Source organism: Macaca nemestrina, chromosome 17 (assembly GCF_043159975.1).
Source record: "Macaca nemestrina isolate mMacNem1 chromosome 17, mMacNem.hap1, whole genome shotgun sequence".
In the NCBI taxonomy this organism is placed as follows: Eukaryota; Metazoa; Chordata; class Mammalia; order Primates; family Cercopithecidae; genus Macaca; species Macaca nemestrina.
The window spans coordinates 74,040,376-74,056,772 of NC_092141.1; the positions used below are offsets into that span (position 1 = coordinate 74,040,376).

The 16,397-nt window shown below is 39.2% G+C and overlaps 1 protein-coding gene across 3 annotated transcripts in view; it reads right to left on the bottom strand.

Moving 5' to 3' along the window:
* Positions 1-1,676: 1,676 nt before the first annotated feature.
* Positions 1,677-16,397, bottom strand: part of LOC105469013 (G protein subunit alpha 13) — a 46,433-nt gene continuing 31,712 nt past the window's right edge. For all 3 annotated transcript variants that reach the window (XM_011719528.3, XM_011719529.3, XM_071083475.1), the window contains exons 3-4: positions 9,086-9,136; positions 1,677-5,402 (exon numbers count right to left, since the gene is read on the bottom strand). In XM_011719528.3, the coding sequence (XP_011717830.1) occupies positions 4,830-5,402; positions 9,086-9,136 (624 nt within the window). In that variant the 3' untranslated portion in view covers positions 1,677-4,829. The remainder of the gene's footprint in view (positions 5,403-9,085; positions 9,137-16,397) is intronic.

Below are 16,397 nucleotides of genomic sequence, written 5' to 3' on the forward strand. Positions count from 1 at the left end.
AGAAAAGCCATTTCAAACATTTTGCGGTTCTGCCTTCAAGTAAGAGGTAAAAGGTAAATGGCACAGTTCGTTGCACTGTTGCATATACTTTGCAAGGATTAATCTCTACCCCTTTCTTTCCTAGTACCATCAAATAGGCATGATTAAGGACAAATTTATCATTTACTATGGTAAGAAATATTATAAACAAGCTTTCTTAATACAAACCAAAGTCACATACCAAGTAAGTAGTATATGACTTTCAGTAATATTCACTGACTGAAAATTCATGCAGTGAGTCCCAGCACACGCTGATCCATCTGTAAACTTCCATCATCAACAGCAGATTTGAATAAGTCACAAAACTCTCCTTACCAAGCCACAAAATACTGCCGTATCATTCATGCTTTCAAAACAATGTTCCATATAAGCTCTCGCATTTGAAACCAGATGGTTAGACCTGAACGCTGCAAGAGTGAACATAACTTAAATGCTAACTATACATTCAAGTACAGACATAAGAATGCTAGTGGTACAAACACTGTACTCCAAATAATGCTGTTAATCACCTACCAGCCTAAGGCTAGTATCTACTTGATGGAACCTGAAAAAGCCATAAAGTCCAACTTGTTTAAAATGTTCAGACTTAGACTTACACTTCAAACTCTAGTATACATTTACTAAGCCCTAACCTCGTACCATAAAAAAATGGGCATGTGCTATATTTGAGACATGCAGACACACCCGCACCCACCCAATCTCTCCCCTCCTGTTTACTAGACTGAAAAGCCACCCTGTATCCTATCCTCAAAAACAAACAAACAAACAAAATCAGTGCTTTTAGTCAAGCAGCACAACACAAGGATGGATCATCTGTGATTAACAGAAGTGAACACCTTGAAATGATGGCAGAGAGACAAACTAAGTACTAAGATTTTTTTTTTTTTTTTTTTTGAGACGGAGTCTTGCTCTGTCACCCAGGCTGGAGTGCAGTGGCCGGATCTCAGCTCACTGCAAGCTCCGCCTCCCGGGTTTACGCCATTCTCCTGCCTCAGCCTCCCGAGTAGCTGGGACTACAGGCGCCCGCCACCTCGCCTGGCTATTTTTTTGTATTTTTTAGTAGAGACGGGGTTTCACCGTGTTAGCCGGGATCGTCTCTCGATCTCCTGACCTCGTGATCCGCCCATCTCGGCCTCCCAAAGTGCTGGGATTACAGGCTTGAGCCACCGCGCCCGGCCAGTACTAAGATTTCTAAGTGAAAAAGACATGAGCAAAACTTCTGGTCTTAATTCCTCAAATAAAACTAAAATAAATGAAATGGTAACAGAGTGACTTTCTCTAAATTTATTAGGGAGTTTGTTACAAACGTTTGGGCTTTACAGGCACGATTTCATGGATTCAAACAAGAAATTAACACTGATATTTAGCCTTCTCATGATATACACAGAAATAACATTGCTACAAACTGCAATGGAGAGAATCTTGTTTCAAATGGCTTGGTTTGGGGTTTTGTCTAAATGTATCATTATATAATGAAAGCACCAATTTGAGGGTTTCTCAAATAGTGATTTGAATTTTAGGACATAACAGTATAACATGGTAACTTTACTCTTCGTATATAAATAAGGCATAATCGGATGTGTAATAATGCTGAAAATACATTTTATCAAAAGCATAAATACAAGTATTTGGGTACACATTGAAAGTTAGGACTTACCCATTTCTTCTCACAAAAAACGATACGGGCATATGGTATCTGTTGAATCTAAATCAGCACTTCTAATCATTTCTGGTATTAAGGTGATCTTATTTCCTTCTACTTTAAACCAACCACTGCCACCAATTGAATAAGGATTTCCCTAAACAGCCTCAATTCGAGAGACTAACCAGAGGACCTTCTCTATGCAAATTACATGCCAATACACCTTAAAATAAGACAAAGTGAATGATTTGTTTCATTCTACATTTGCTTTCTTTGGTTGCAGAGCAATCCAGTGCCCTTTCCAGATAATAAAACTGCAATGAAGATTTCAGTTTAATATTTGGCAGACAGCAACTATGGAGGTTATTAAAAATATTAAAGGGGCAGAGGCATGCTTTGAATTACTCACATTTTCAGAAAACATTTGACAAAACCCTTTATAAAAGTTATGGTCTAAATTTGTTTTATAAGGCAACTGTGTATACATTTCTTCAAGGTCAATGAAGACACTTGTGTGGTATTTCTTCAGAATTAAATGAGAAGGCATTCAGATTTAAGAACAGAATGTAATACAGGATTAGGCACATTTTATTCCAAATCATAACCATAAAGATTTAGAAAATCAAATACATCAAAGAACTTTATATCCAAATTACTTTTTTAGAGACTGGGGTAAGTTGGCATAGTGAAAATTATGAGCACCTTTTCAGTTCTGTTCATTAAATTTCATCTCTCTCTCCCTATAGTGGTATTTCAAAAGGATTCTATTTTCATGATATAGGTATAAGACTCCTTTCACATGGTTTGAAAATAAAACATATAAAAAAAATGTGGACTACAGCCTTTAGATTGAACTTAAAGTTCTACTGACTGTCAAAACAAGCCCAAGTTGAATATAAGTAATTCACTGCCTCAAAATATAGTCTAGATTTTAAAAGAATGTTGATTCTGAGACATTACATGTAGCAGGGAAGAAAACTGCAAATGCCCAAAATAACATGCTATCTATTTGGTGTTTTAACACTTCTTGGTGGTAAGTCAAAAGGGGGAAACTTGGTGATTTCTGCTTTGTCTGGCAATATCTATGGTTCATATCACAGATCTTAATTATGACTTCAGTAAGATGAAGTGTCCTCTTTCTATAGGGATCTAACTTGAGCCCTCACCGGAGTCAAATGTTTTGGCCATTTAATTTGCTAAATGTATGGGTAAACTCTCCACTGAACAGTCCAAATGTTACTGTGCACACATTCCGATATTCATCAGCACTGCCGTTATGTTAACTTTGTGAATTTCAACAATGTATTCTTTTTGGCAAGAAGCACTAGATGTAGAACTATTCAAATATGCATGAATGATACCATGAACACCTGCATCACGGTGCCAGGCTACGTATGTGTAGCTCATGTATTACCATGGCATGAAAACACTGGAAGTTATATGGATACAATGATAGTGGAAGTTCAAATGTGAGAAAAGTCAGGTATGTCAAGAACAATCCCTGGTTAGTTTACTGAAGAGCCCCACTCTCGTATCAGACATCAAGACAGAACAGCCACTGACTTAGAAAGGCTGGGTGATCCATAACAACCAATCTTTCAAGGACCAATAAAATACCTGAGTACACAGTCAGCTATACAGTAAAACGACAGATATCACAGTCTTAAAATTTTCAGGAAAAGTAGAAAAGCTGTCAGACTTTTCAAGCTGTTGCCAGCCTTGGACTTCTGTTTCTCTGATCTAACTGTAACACTACATACAGCCTACAAGATAGTATTTCAGTACTGCAAAGCAGCCATTCTGATGAGTTCACTATGAATGTATCTGCAATCACAAAGCTACTTCATCGACACATTTTAATTTGGTAAGCAGTGTGGGGGGGGGGTGTCAATGTAATCATCTTCAGGTGCGAACTAAAAAAATTCCTACTTATCCTTAGAAGCATCCTTAAAACATTTAAAATATACCTCAAAAAAGCTGGACTTTCATAAACAACAATTATACAAATGTATACATACTGTATCTTTTAGAGACACACCAAGAATGAACAGGAATCTCAAATAATGCCTTCTTGAATAGTTTGACAGAAAAATACTGCCCTTGGCAAGCTCCAAATAAACAAAACAATCCCACAAATGCCACAGTGTGGAGCTGATGGGACTGGACAGGACAGCAAAAGATATCTAGATGTTTGTGATGATACACAATGATTTCCTACAGTAAGGACTGGTCTTTACTGACCAACTGAGATAGGGCTTAAAAGTCAACTATATGACATTCTGGAACAGGTTAAGTTTATTTAGAGAGTTCTGTTACCAAGTTGCTTGCAGTTTTTAGTTGCTGCTATGGCCAGAATGTTTCACATATGGTACATTAAACTACATGATAATTAAATATGAGAAAGGCAAATGCTATTTCACTCACTACATTTGACCAAAACACGGTAAATAGCATTTGCTTGCCTTTTGCTCTCCCGTACCACCTGTGAATTCTTCATCAGCATCAGACCAAAGACCTTATGTAAACTTGAAAACATGAAGAACATTACCTTCAGAAACACAGAAATCTAAAAGCAAAACAGCTGTTGTGTACACAAGCAATTAAAACATGAAGGCTAAACCTTCTATGAATCTACAGAATGCCATTTCTTAGATCAAACTTTTTTCTAATAGCCCTTACAAAATGGGAGGTCACCACAGAGTTAGGCAACAAGTGGCACTGCTGTGTGTAAGGCGGACAGAAGATACCTTACTTGCTTTGGAACTGAATATTCCTAACCTCATCCCTACAAGTATTTAAGGACACCTTTGATACTTGGCACTGCAGGAGAATTCAGTTTGAAAAGTAGAATAATTTAAAGCCTGAAATATGCCTAGTCTGAGGTCAGCTGGGAAGTTTTAACCGGACTTGAATAGAAGCCATGGTGAAACAGATCAAAGCCTGCATTACAGCAAATCTTGGCGATGTGTCACTCAACAGCTTTCAGCCACAAACCAAAGGCCGCAGAAAAAGTACTAAGATTTTCAAGAAGTTAAACATAGAATTAAGATTGTTCTAATTATGGTTGTAAACTGCTATTTTAAAAAACAAAACAAACAGAAAACATCAAAAACACAAAAAGATATTAAAACAGTAAGTCTTTTGTACATCACTGTAGCATAAGCTGCTTGAGGTTGTCATGCAGAATAGTATCCTTCACATCACGGAAAACAAGGCGGATGTTCTCCGTATTGATAGCAGTGGTGAAGTGGTGGTATAAGGGCTTCTGCTGCTGGTCCCGGCGTTTGTTCCGGAAACATTCCACCAGGAATTTTTGGACGTCTCTTAAGCAGTGGGGATCCCCTTCAAATTCTAGGAAATAGTCTTTGATGCTCACAATTTGCACCTTCTCCTCAAGCAAGTCTGTCTTGTTTAAGAACAGAATTATGGAGACATTGCTGAAAACCCGGTTATTGACGATTGTTTCAAAAATGTTCAGAGACTCTGTAAGGCGATTGGTCAGTCGATCTTCCATAAGCACCTGGTCAAATTCACTTGAGGAAACAAGGAAAAGTATTGATGTGACACTGTCGAAACACTCAAACCAACGTTTCCTTTCTGATCTCTGACCACCTACATCAACCATTTTGAAAGGAACATTTTTAATTTCAAAGTCATATTCATGAATGCCTTTGGTGGGTCTTCTGGCAAGCAGAATATCTTGTTGTGATGGAATATAATCCTGGAAAAGGAAAAATTGTTTTATACTTAGCAATCCAGAAGTAATTCGAATTCTTAATGGACTACTAACTGGACTAGTGAATAGATATGCAACAAAATGACCTTTTAAATGACATTTTCAGATAGATTATGCTTACTATAAAATGTTAAGACTAGTCAGACATGGTGGCTCACGCCTGTAATCCCAGCACTTTGGGAGGCTGAGGCAGGAGGACCACTTGAAGCCAGGAGTTTGAGAGTACACTGAGCAATAGAGCAAGACCCCATTTGTGCTCCCCGCAAAAAAGCCAAGATACATTAAAATGTTAGCAGGATGGGTTCAAAATTTACTACAAATGGCCAGAATCTACTTGTTTTCATCCTTGCAATACTACTCCAAATTTAAGCTGAAGTCTCTTATCAATTGTTCTCACTCGCCCTCACTGCTATATATCTACCTGCAATTTTACTCCCCACTATTAGCCACTCTTGGTTCTAGCCAGAGTGATCTTCCTGTCTGCATATCCACCTTCTCCACACTGCTCCTTGCTCATCTATTAAAAGCCATGGGGGTTAGGTTCGGTGGCTCACACCTGTAATCCCAGCACTTTGGGAGGCTGAGACAGGCGGATCACGAGGTCAGGACATCGAGACTATCCTGGCTAACACAGTGAAACCCCGTCTCGACCAAAAATACAAAAAAAAATAAGCCAGGTGTGGTGGCGGGCACCTGTAGTCCCAGCTACTTGGGAGGCTGAGGCAGGAGAGTGGCGTGAACCCGGGAGGTGGAGCTTGCAGTGAGCCTGAGCTGAGATCACACCACTGCACTCCAGCCTGAGTGACAGAGTGAGACTTCGTCTAAAAAAAAAAAAAGCCATAGGATCTGATTCCAGTGCCAATTCACAAGGATCACTCCCTAGTTCCAAGTTCTGCCCCTCTCTCTAACCTATTCTAAAAGTTCCTTTACTGTGCAACCCCACTCACAACTTAGAACTTCTATGTTTTCACTGCTGCTGTATTACGTGTGAAAAACCCTTTCTCTCCTATAATTAACTATGTTCCAGCTTTCTTACTTATTGACCCAAGAACTCAAACTAGTCACTTACTCTGAGTGCCAGCACCTGTGTCTGTGAAATGGAGGTGATCACACTTGGCCTGTCTACCTGGGAGGGAGGGCTGTTGCAAGGATCAAATGAGCTCTTCTCTGCACTCTTGGTCAGTGAACTGTAAGACCCCGAACAAACAGAAGCTGCTGGTCACACAAGTCACCAGCTACTCTGTGATGGCACACTTCCTTATGCAATGTAACTGGTTCTTCCTTCTTAGTCTAGCATTTTTCCAAAACTACAACACAGCTTTCTGGTACTACATGGGCAGAACAGCTAATATTTATCATCAAGGTCAAAATATTTTAAAAATCAAGGCAGGATTTAAAACAATGCTGACCGTTATTCACAATGCTGCACTTTATGCCTTTCTGAATAGTGTAATATGATTTTGAAATTTCATTACAACAAGAATACTCACTGTCTCAAAATACTGCAATGGAATTAAGAACATATATATACATACTTTTTTGAGATGGAGACTTGCTCTGTTGCCCAGGCTGGAGTGCAGCTCACTCCAACCTCCACCTCTTGGGTTCAAGCGATTCCCCTGCCTCAGCCTCCCGAGTAGCTGGGACTATAGGCGTGCACCACCACGGCCGGCTAATTTTTTGTATTTTTAGTAAAGATGGGGTTTCACCATTTTGGCCAGGCTGGTCTTGAACTCCTGACCTCAAGTGATTTGGGACGCCTTGGCCTCCCAAAGTGCTGGGATTATAGGCGTGAGCCACTGCGCCCAGCCAGAATTAAGAATTTTTAAAAAGTAGGTGGGTTCTTAGCTACTGGCAACCAACAGCCATTCATTAAATAACCCTAGGACTCAAGTGTTAGCTTTTGCATGTTTTCTTCTAGCTTTTGTATACACGCCTACTTTACTTATAATCAGCATATGCACACAATGTTCAGCCTACCTCTACGTTTTTGCTTAATATTTTGTGAACTGCTCCATATGCTGATACAGTCATACCTCATTTTACAAGACAATCACATAGACCAAATGCATTCATGTGTTGTACTTCACATGAACATTCCCCTACTAGTGGTCATTAAGGTTGTTTCCAATTTTTAGCCATAATGAACAGAAATACTGCAATTAAAATTCTCAAGCACATTATTTTTTCTTTTTTTCTTTTTTTTTTTTTGAGACGGAGCCTCACTCTGTCGCCCAGGCTGGAGCGCAGTGGTGATCTCGGCTCACTGCAAGCTCCGCCTCCAGAGTTCACACCATTCTCCTGCCTCAGCCTCCCGAGTAGCTGGGACTACAGGCGCCCGCCACCACACCCGGCTAATTTTTTGTATTTTTAGTAGAGATGGGGTTTCACCGTGTTAGCCAGGATAGTCTCGATCTCCTGACCTCATGATCCGCCCACCTCGGCCTCCCAAAGTGCTGGGATTACAGGCGTGAGCCACCGCGCCCGGCCTATTTTTAATTTTGGACTATTTCCTAAGATTAAAATAATCAGGGATACGATTATAAGATTAAAGGTTACAAACATTTTAATGACTCTGGATACTTAACACCCAACTGCTTTCTAGAAGGCAATACCAATTTACAGCATACACCTACACCAGCTCCTTCAGAAACATGCTGGCCCTGAGCTTTGAAAAAATATAATTCCATAACAATAAAAAGTTCTCTATTATTGTCTCTATTAAAGCTAACAATCTAGTTGGCAATCTAAAGGCTGCTTCACATGAAGCGCAGAACTTCATGTAATCAAGTGCTAAATAGTCTGGCAGAGCAGAGTATGTTGATGAGGACACACTCATACCAGCTGTGTGAAGAAGACGACATTTGCCTTATGAGGAGGCAAATGAAGCTGCACTACATTTAGAGAGTAACAGATGACTCTAAGGCAATGATTTTCAAAATTTTCCTAAACAGCAGAAACCTTTCTCCCAGCGAACTCTTCTGTGTACGTCCAATACGGAGGTCAAACAAGCGGAGCTGCTCTGCCTGCAGTGGGCCCCGCTGGCCACAGCGCCAGCTTAGAGCTGCCGGCTCCGAGGAATACCTACAGGAAAATGACAAACTCTCTTTCCAAGGGCGACTCCTCCTACCTCGTGGAGTCTCTTCGGCAGGCCTTCAGAATCTAGCCCTCCTGCTCCGTAACTCAACACAAAGGGGGCATGAATTCGAAAATGTCATTTGTCAAAAGATTTGGAAATCAGTCAGCCCACTGTGTTCTACTTCTGTTTACAAACAAAACACCCAAAGACACTAAAGTATAATAGATAATGCACAATATCATTTTCAAACATAAACTTCTTTCTCTAAACAGTTTTACTTCCAAGAAATAGCAGATAAAGCATTCCTCAAGAAAATGGTAGAGACCTGGACAGTTAGAGGGAGAAAAAAGTGTCATGATTAAACAATATAAATATTTTCATTTTGAAAAAATAAAAATCATTCAATTTTCTGAGCTACCAATCACTCTAAATAAAGCAGGAAAGAATGAGAATGCCATCACTTGAAAAAAAAAAAAAAAAGAGAGAGAGAAATAGTTTAATACATAATTTTTCTAAATTTCCTAACATCGATATCCTGACTTCTGCTTTCAAACGGCACTAAACATAAACATTCAGTTTAAACACTTACTGGTTCTCCAAGTTTATCCAAGTTATCCAGGAAATATTTTACAGATTCACCCTAAAAACAAGAAGAAAACAAATAGTTATTAGGGCTTAGAAATGGAAGATCTTGTTACAACAGTTTATATTATACTGTCTAGTTGTATACTTAACCCAAACAGACTTTGTTTAGTCACCAATTTCAGACAGCTAACCTTCCTAAAAACATATAAAACGTCTGTTCTGTCACAGAATGCTATATCTGCAAAGGCAGGCTGATTTCACAAATGCTTTATAGCATCAATATCCCAAGGGATCATCTATTTGGACAGAATTACACGCATGCTTTTTGCTATAACTATGTACCCACAGCGAAGACATATTAGAAAACTGCTTTTGAGATAAAACATAAATTTAAAACTGAAATTTAAGTGACAGTCTTTTTGTCTACATTTTCTAGCTAAAGTGAGTAAGTTAGTAGTGATGGTAGTTATCTTCAGAGACAAACCAAACCAGAGATGAGGTGAGAATACTACACAAAATCCCCCAGTCACAGGCAGGGACAGGAGTGCCTTGCTCAGGAAGTTCCTGGATAGTGCTGCTGGCTTCACATCTCCAATACATCTTCTACCAAGTGGCCTACCCTCTCTGAGCCCAGTTTTCTCTACGAAACCTCCAAGCAATTTCAAACATCTAAACTATATGAGAATACATTCCTAACATGAAAATGCTTGACCAGAGGACACAGAAAACAGGGGAACTATTTTGGGAAAGAAGGGCTCTGTGTCCGAGTCTCCTAGTCCTCACCCGCTGCGTTTCCTTTCCCGAGGGATTCTACAGCTGCAGCACCGCCCCTGCCTGAAGCTACTTCCAAGTGTTCCTGAACGCAGCACCTCATTTAGTATGCCTGGGAATCATAAGATCTCCTCACACTGCAGGCTCCGGTTTAGTAGGTCTAGGTGGGACCCCAGTTTCTGCGATTCAAGGAGTGCCTTGGACCATACTTTGAGTAACAAGACTTGAAAGTAGCAGTTATGTAATTTTTTGGTCTCAAGATCCCACAATATGATTCGGCAATGGCACTGCTAGGTATATACGCAAATGAAAGGAAATGAGGATATGGAGGAGAGAAATATCTGTACTCCCATGTTTACTGCCGCACTCTTCACAACAGCCACGATTTGGAAGCAGCCTAAGTGTCCATCAAAAGATGAATGGATAAAGAAAATGTGATACATATACACAATGGAGTACTACTCAGCTATAAAAAAGAATCAGATTCAGTCATTTGCAACAACATGCATGGAACTGTAGGTCATTACGTTAAGTGAAGTAAGACAGGCACGGAAAGACAAACATTACATGTTCTCACTTATTTGCGGGAGCTAAAAATCAAAGCAATTGAACCCATGGAGATAGAGAGAAGGACGGTTACCAAAGGCTGGGAAGGGCAGCAGGGGTTGGGGTGGCAGGAGGTGGGGCGGCTAATAGGTACAAAAGATAGTTAAAGTGAGTGAACATGGCCCAATATTTGATAGTAAAACAGGGTGACTATAGTCACTAATAATTTAAGTGTACATTTAGAAATAATTAAAAGAGTATAATTGGATTGTTGGTAACATAAAGAATAAATGCCTGAAGGGAGAGATACCCTATACTTCCATGATGTGATTATTATGCATTGCATGCCTGTATCAAAACAGCTCATGTACGCCAGAAATATATGAATCTATTATGTGCCCACCAAAATTAAAAACAGAAAAATTAAAAAAATAAAAATGGAGGCCATGGAAACATGATGATGTCTCTGGATTCAGTGAGCTCAACAGCTTCTTATCACTTCTTTTTGTCTGTTTTGTGTCCTCATTCAAATTTTATACGAAGCTCAGTACTAGGCAACTAGTTTCCTCTCCTCCTACCTTCCTAAAGTGTCTGGCAGATAAAATATGAATTACTGGGAGAAAGTTACCCTTCAATAATTTTTTCCTAACAATTTCAGAAGTGATCAAAGTCTTCTTGTTGTCTAATATTAATGTTAAGGAAAAGATGTGAATTTCAGTCCTTTCTCTAACAAGGAGTGATCTGGCCAAGTCTCTAAACTTCTTCAGGCCTCCATTTCCCCTAGAGTTACATGAAGAAGTTCAGTGGTTCAATGGATAACCAACCACTTAAGTTCCGCCCTATGCAACAATTTCAGTTAGTTCCACTGATTTAAAGTTAAGTTCTCCTTTCCTCATATGCCATGTGGCTGCTAATCCTAAATCTGCTTTTGTTGTGACTCATTCAAGTGGTGTTGCTTCCACATTCTTTGCTAATAAGTAAACGATTTAAGGTAGTGGGCAAGAATATTATAGGTTTAAGACTCACTTTTCGCTGGTTATAACTTGAGACTTGAGACTTTTCCCAGTTCATTTTATGTTACTGAAGGGAATTTTTGTTTTTGTTTTTTATTTTGAGACAAGATCTCAATCTGTTGCCCAGGCTGGGGTGCAATGGTGCGATCTTGGCTCACTACAACCTCCGCCTCCCGGGTTCAAACCATTCTCCTGCCTTAGCCTCTGGGGTAGCTGGGATTACAGGTGTGTGCCTCCACACCCAGCTAATTTGTTGGCCAGGTTGGTCTTGAACTCCTAACCTCAGGTGATCCACCCGTTTCGGCCTCCCAAAGTGCTGAGATTACAGGCATAAGCTACCATGAGTGGCCTGGGAATTTTAAAAATAAACTTTCAAAGAAATTTCATTTCACAGTTAACAGTTTAAAAACTTAAGATGTTTTATTTTGCCGTTAGCTCTTTTTTCTCTGTTCAGAACACTACAGGTAACTTTCTAGGTTACTGCAGTAAGGCTGAAAAGTATAAAGTAGCATGGCACTCTGAAAAGTGTTCCAATATTTCTTTAGCCTTGTGGATATTTCAGCTCCATTTAAATGGCATAGCAGCCAGTGGACCTGGGTTCTAGCCACAAGATAGACTTTATTATTGACAAAGTCAACGAACAATATTAGGTGAGCTTCAGTTACCCTTTGAGTATTAGAAGTCTATGAGGTTCCATGAACCACATTTCACGTAAGTTTTACAAAGTAGTGTCTAAGCTGGAATGGCCTCAATGTTGCCCCCACTTCACAAGAATAATTTGTTATAAACATTCTTTGCTTGTAAAGACAAAATGGGTCAGGAGTCCTAAGCCTGAAGGTAACAGAAAAGCTAAGAACAAAAGTTAGAAAATAATTTCTATTAAACAAATTCATAGTCATAGAGAGGCTTAGCAGCTTATCGACCCAGTTACTGAACAGGTGACATCTGTATTCAACGCTCTCTTCTGCACAGCTAAAATATATAAAGGAAAGGATTCAGAATGCACTTCTTTAAAAGGATATGGAATTTAAGCTGGAGAGCCAAAAAACACACAAGAAGAACTGATCTCCTGTTTCAGAACATACTCTAAAACACCACTGGTTTTATGTCAATAAGAAAACAGCAACTCTGCTTATAGAAAATAGGTAAAGAGGAGAGTCTTAGCAAAGTCTGATCCATGCCTGAAGAATATAACAGAAAGTTTATAGAGATGGGTATCAAATATAGATTTTCTAATAAAAAGAAGGTAAACATACTCTAGAAAGCCATTTGGCAATATGTATTAAGATCTTTCAAATGATCCTCAACACAGCACCACTGAAAAAGTATACACAACTACAGCAGTGCTAGTGAAGTACTATTACGGCAGAAGGAAGAGCTGGTTGAGAGCAAATGGATTGCTCCTTGTATTTCTCTAGATTCTGGACCAGGGGTCTGTCCACAAACTATATAGCCTGAAGGCCAAATCCAGCCCAATGCCTGTTTTTGTATGGCTCATTTTTAAATGGTTGGGGAGAAAAATTAAAAGACTATTTCATGACATGTAAAACTGATATGAAATTCAAACTTCAATATCCATAAATAAAAATGTATTGGAACACAGCCACGCTCACCTGTTGGTATACTGTCTATGGGAACTTCCAGGTTCCAACAGCAGAGGTGAGGGGTGGAGACTGAGGCAGTGTGGCGCTCTCATCACTTTGCACCACTGCTTGGTGCACCACAAACTGCACTGACAGTTAGAACTTGAAAATGTTGCAAGTGTCACCAGTATTGCCACACCATGACATTAAAAAAAAAATAGTAGTAAATACACATCCATCCAAATAAAAAGAAGGCCCTGAACACACTTTTAAGGCACAGCGGGATGTAAATAATTTTGCTATCAAATTCCATGGTAAAGCATTATTTATTATGCAATGACACCATAGCTATGCTAGAAGAATACAACGTATGCCAACATTTACAGACTAAGCTTTCTTCAATCCTCCTAATCCACAGAAAAGCAACGGTCATAAAACAAAAACAAAACACACACACAATTTTAACATAGAATAGCTTATTGTTGCAGAATTTCTTCACCAAAACAAAAAATGAAATGAGACTGCAACCAAAGTGTTTTCAAAGTTTTTGTTAGACAAGCAAGGAATGCCATTTGCCGAGTTAGTAACTCATGTTTGATCGTAACAGCTGAAGAAATATGGCCAGAGAAAATAATCTTGTTTAAGACTATTGGCCTTTCAGTGATATCAGCTGCTCAGAGTTGAGGACACTGGGAACAACCATCAACTGTCAATTAAGAAACATGGCAAATTAGTTCAGTGGTTTTCCTTGGCTTTTGCTGAGTTTATTACCACAATGCTCAGTTGTTGTTTACTTGGGGAAGCAATGCCAAGTTTGAAGTGACTGAAGAACCAGCCTGTATGAATAGACCACACGGAAGAGCTACGTGTGAGAATATTTTCAGAGAAGCTGAGAAAACACTAAATGAGTACAACCTAAACTGGAATATGCTAGGCTGTGTTACAACTGATGGTGGTAAAAATGCGTGGAACAGAAAAGGGGTCAAACATACAAAATGTGTGTAAGGATTATTCACTGCATTACTCATGAGCATGGACCCTGTGGGAAACACAGGAATCTATCATGTGTTCCTGAACGTAGTGTCAATGATGAATTTAACACGCTCCTGTGTACTTGACCATCATCAGGTCACGAGTTTTTGTCAGAAACAAAAAGTGAAAATTCTGACAGTTTGATGTCTTAGCAGTGCTAAAGTTTTACTGACATTTTTCTGAGCACAGGGATGGAACTCATTTCTTTTCCTGAACAAGAACTACCCGTAACCACTACTGTTGAACACTGAATGGTTTCGGAAATTAGCCTGAGGGCAGACTTGATTTGATTTCTGAATGAATTCAGTCTAAAATTACAAGGCAAAACGGCATTGTTGGTGAAACTTACGCTCTGGTCGTCATTTCGACAGCTAGCATACTTTTAATCAAAACAATGTCAAACTGCTTTATATACTTCCTTTGCTGTCAAAAGTTAAAACAAGAATTGAGACTTCCATTCCTATACAAATTCCCAGTGGACATAATATTTCTAAACTCTAACTACAGTTCCAACAGCATCTTTCAGACCCCTATGTAAGTGCAAAGAAAATTTCCACATTTCAAAATCCATTTATGCAAATGAAGAGCTTCTACCTAACCTTCAAGTGGTTAATCTGCAATGTAATGACATGCTAAGAGGCAAACACTGAGAAGAATCTAACAGAATTCTGTAAGTATCTCTCAAGCAATGATTATGCTCAATAAAAATCATATGCTATGGCTGGCACGGTGGCTCACACCTGTAATCCCAGCACTTTGGAAGGCGGCCAAAGCGGGAGGATTGCTTGAGCCCAGGAGTTTAAAACTTGCCTAGGCAACATACTGAGACCTCATCTCTACAAAAAGTTAAAAAATTAGCTTGGTGTGGTGGCATGTGCCTGTAGTCCCAACTACTAGGGAGGCTGAGGTAGGAGGATCACCTGATCCCGGGGGTTGGGGCTGCAATGAGCTGTGATCCTGCCACTGCACTCCAGCCTGGGTGACACAGCAAGACCTTCTCCAAAAAAAAAAAAAAAAAAAAAAATCATATGCTCATTTGGCAGTATCTGTGTGAAAATATATTTTTGAGGATGAAATGTGTAAAATCTCATTACAGATCAGAATTGAGGAACATTTGCAACTGATTTTGACAAAAAAAAAAAAAAAAGCTAAAATGTTGAATCCCAATAAGCAAAATGTTATCCCTGCAAAAGAATCCAATTTTTTTTCACATTCCTAGCCACAAAAACACACACGTTTATATTTTTAATCTCATTGATAAAAATTGTTATATAAATACATACATAACGCCCTTGACTTCTTCCCTTGGCATGCAGTGCCTAAAATATTATACTATCTGACCCTTTATGCATTTCTAGACCAATGATTCTTAATCCTGGTAGTAGTCTATCAGAATTACCTAATGTGCTTATTAAAAATAGATTACCAGGTCTCCAAACAAATCCACCCAATCAAAATCTTAGCAAGTTCCAAGAGAATTGATTGTGACGCAGTCAGACCTAGCATTACTTCAAATCTGGATATATATTTTACTCAAAACTGGATTCCATATTAATTTCATCTTTTAGGATCAATTATAGAAAATCTGTTTTTAAAGTCTTCTAAAAATGCCAAGGTAAGAAATTTAGCGTAGTTTTATCTTATTGTAAAAATAGGTTTGTTTTTTGTTTTCTTGAGACAGGGTCTCAAATTTGGTTATCCAGGTTGGAGTAGTGGCACAAATGTCAGCACAGCACACTGTAGCCTTGACCCCTGGGCTCAGGTGATTCTCCCACCTCAGCCTCCAGCATAGTTGGGATTACAGGCACTCGCTACCATGCCTGGCTAATGGTTTGTATTTTTAGTTGAGATGGGGTTTCAGTATGTTGCCCAGGGTGGTCTCAAACTCCTGGACTCAAGCAACCCACCCACCTCAGCCTCCGAGAGTGCTAGGATTACAAGCAGGAGCCACCGCACCCAGCCGTAAGAGTGAATTTCAAGCAGCATTTGCATTCTTCATAATTCACCATGTCTCACAAGAAAACATCAGGCCTTCTTTTGGGATATCTGAATCATAAACAATAAAATTAAGTCTACATATAGCTTCCTCTTTTAAAAAAACTTAGACAATTCTGACAAATTTTACTTCCTACTGTACTATAGCTTTAGCTGCCTACCTGTCTATACCCCTAGAGCCTATTTTCAAATGTTCACCATAGTCCACAGCTTTCAAGCTAACTCAGACTTTGTGGTTAAAAATTAATGGACCTGATACTCCAGATTAACATTACTGAACGTGCTAAGAAGTGCAAATGGGAAAAGTTATCGTAAGTGCTACTTATATTTTAGCAATAGGACCCTAAGGAACCTGAAACCTCACTTAAACTTACAA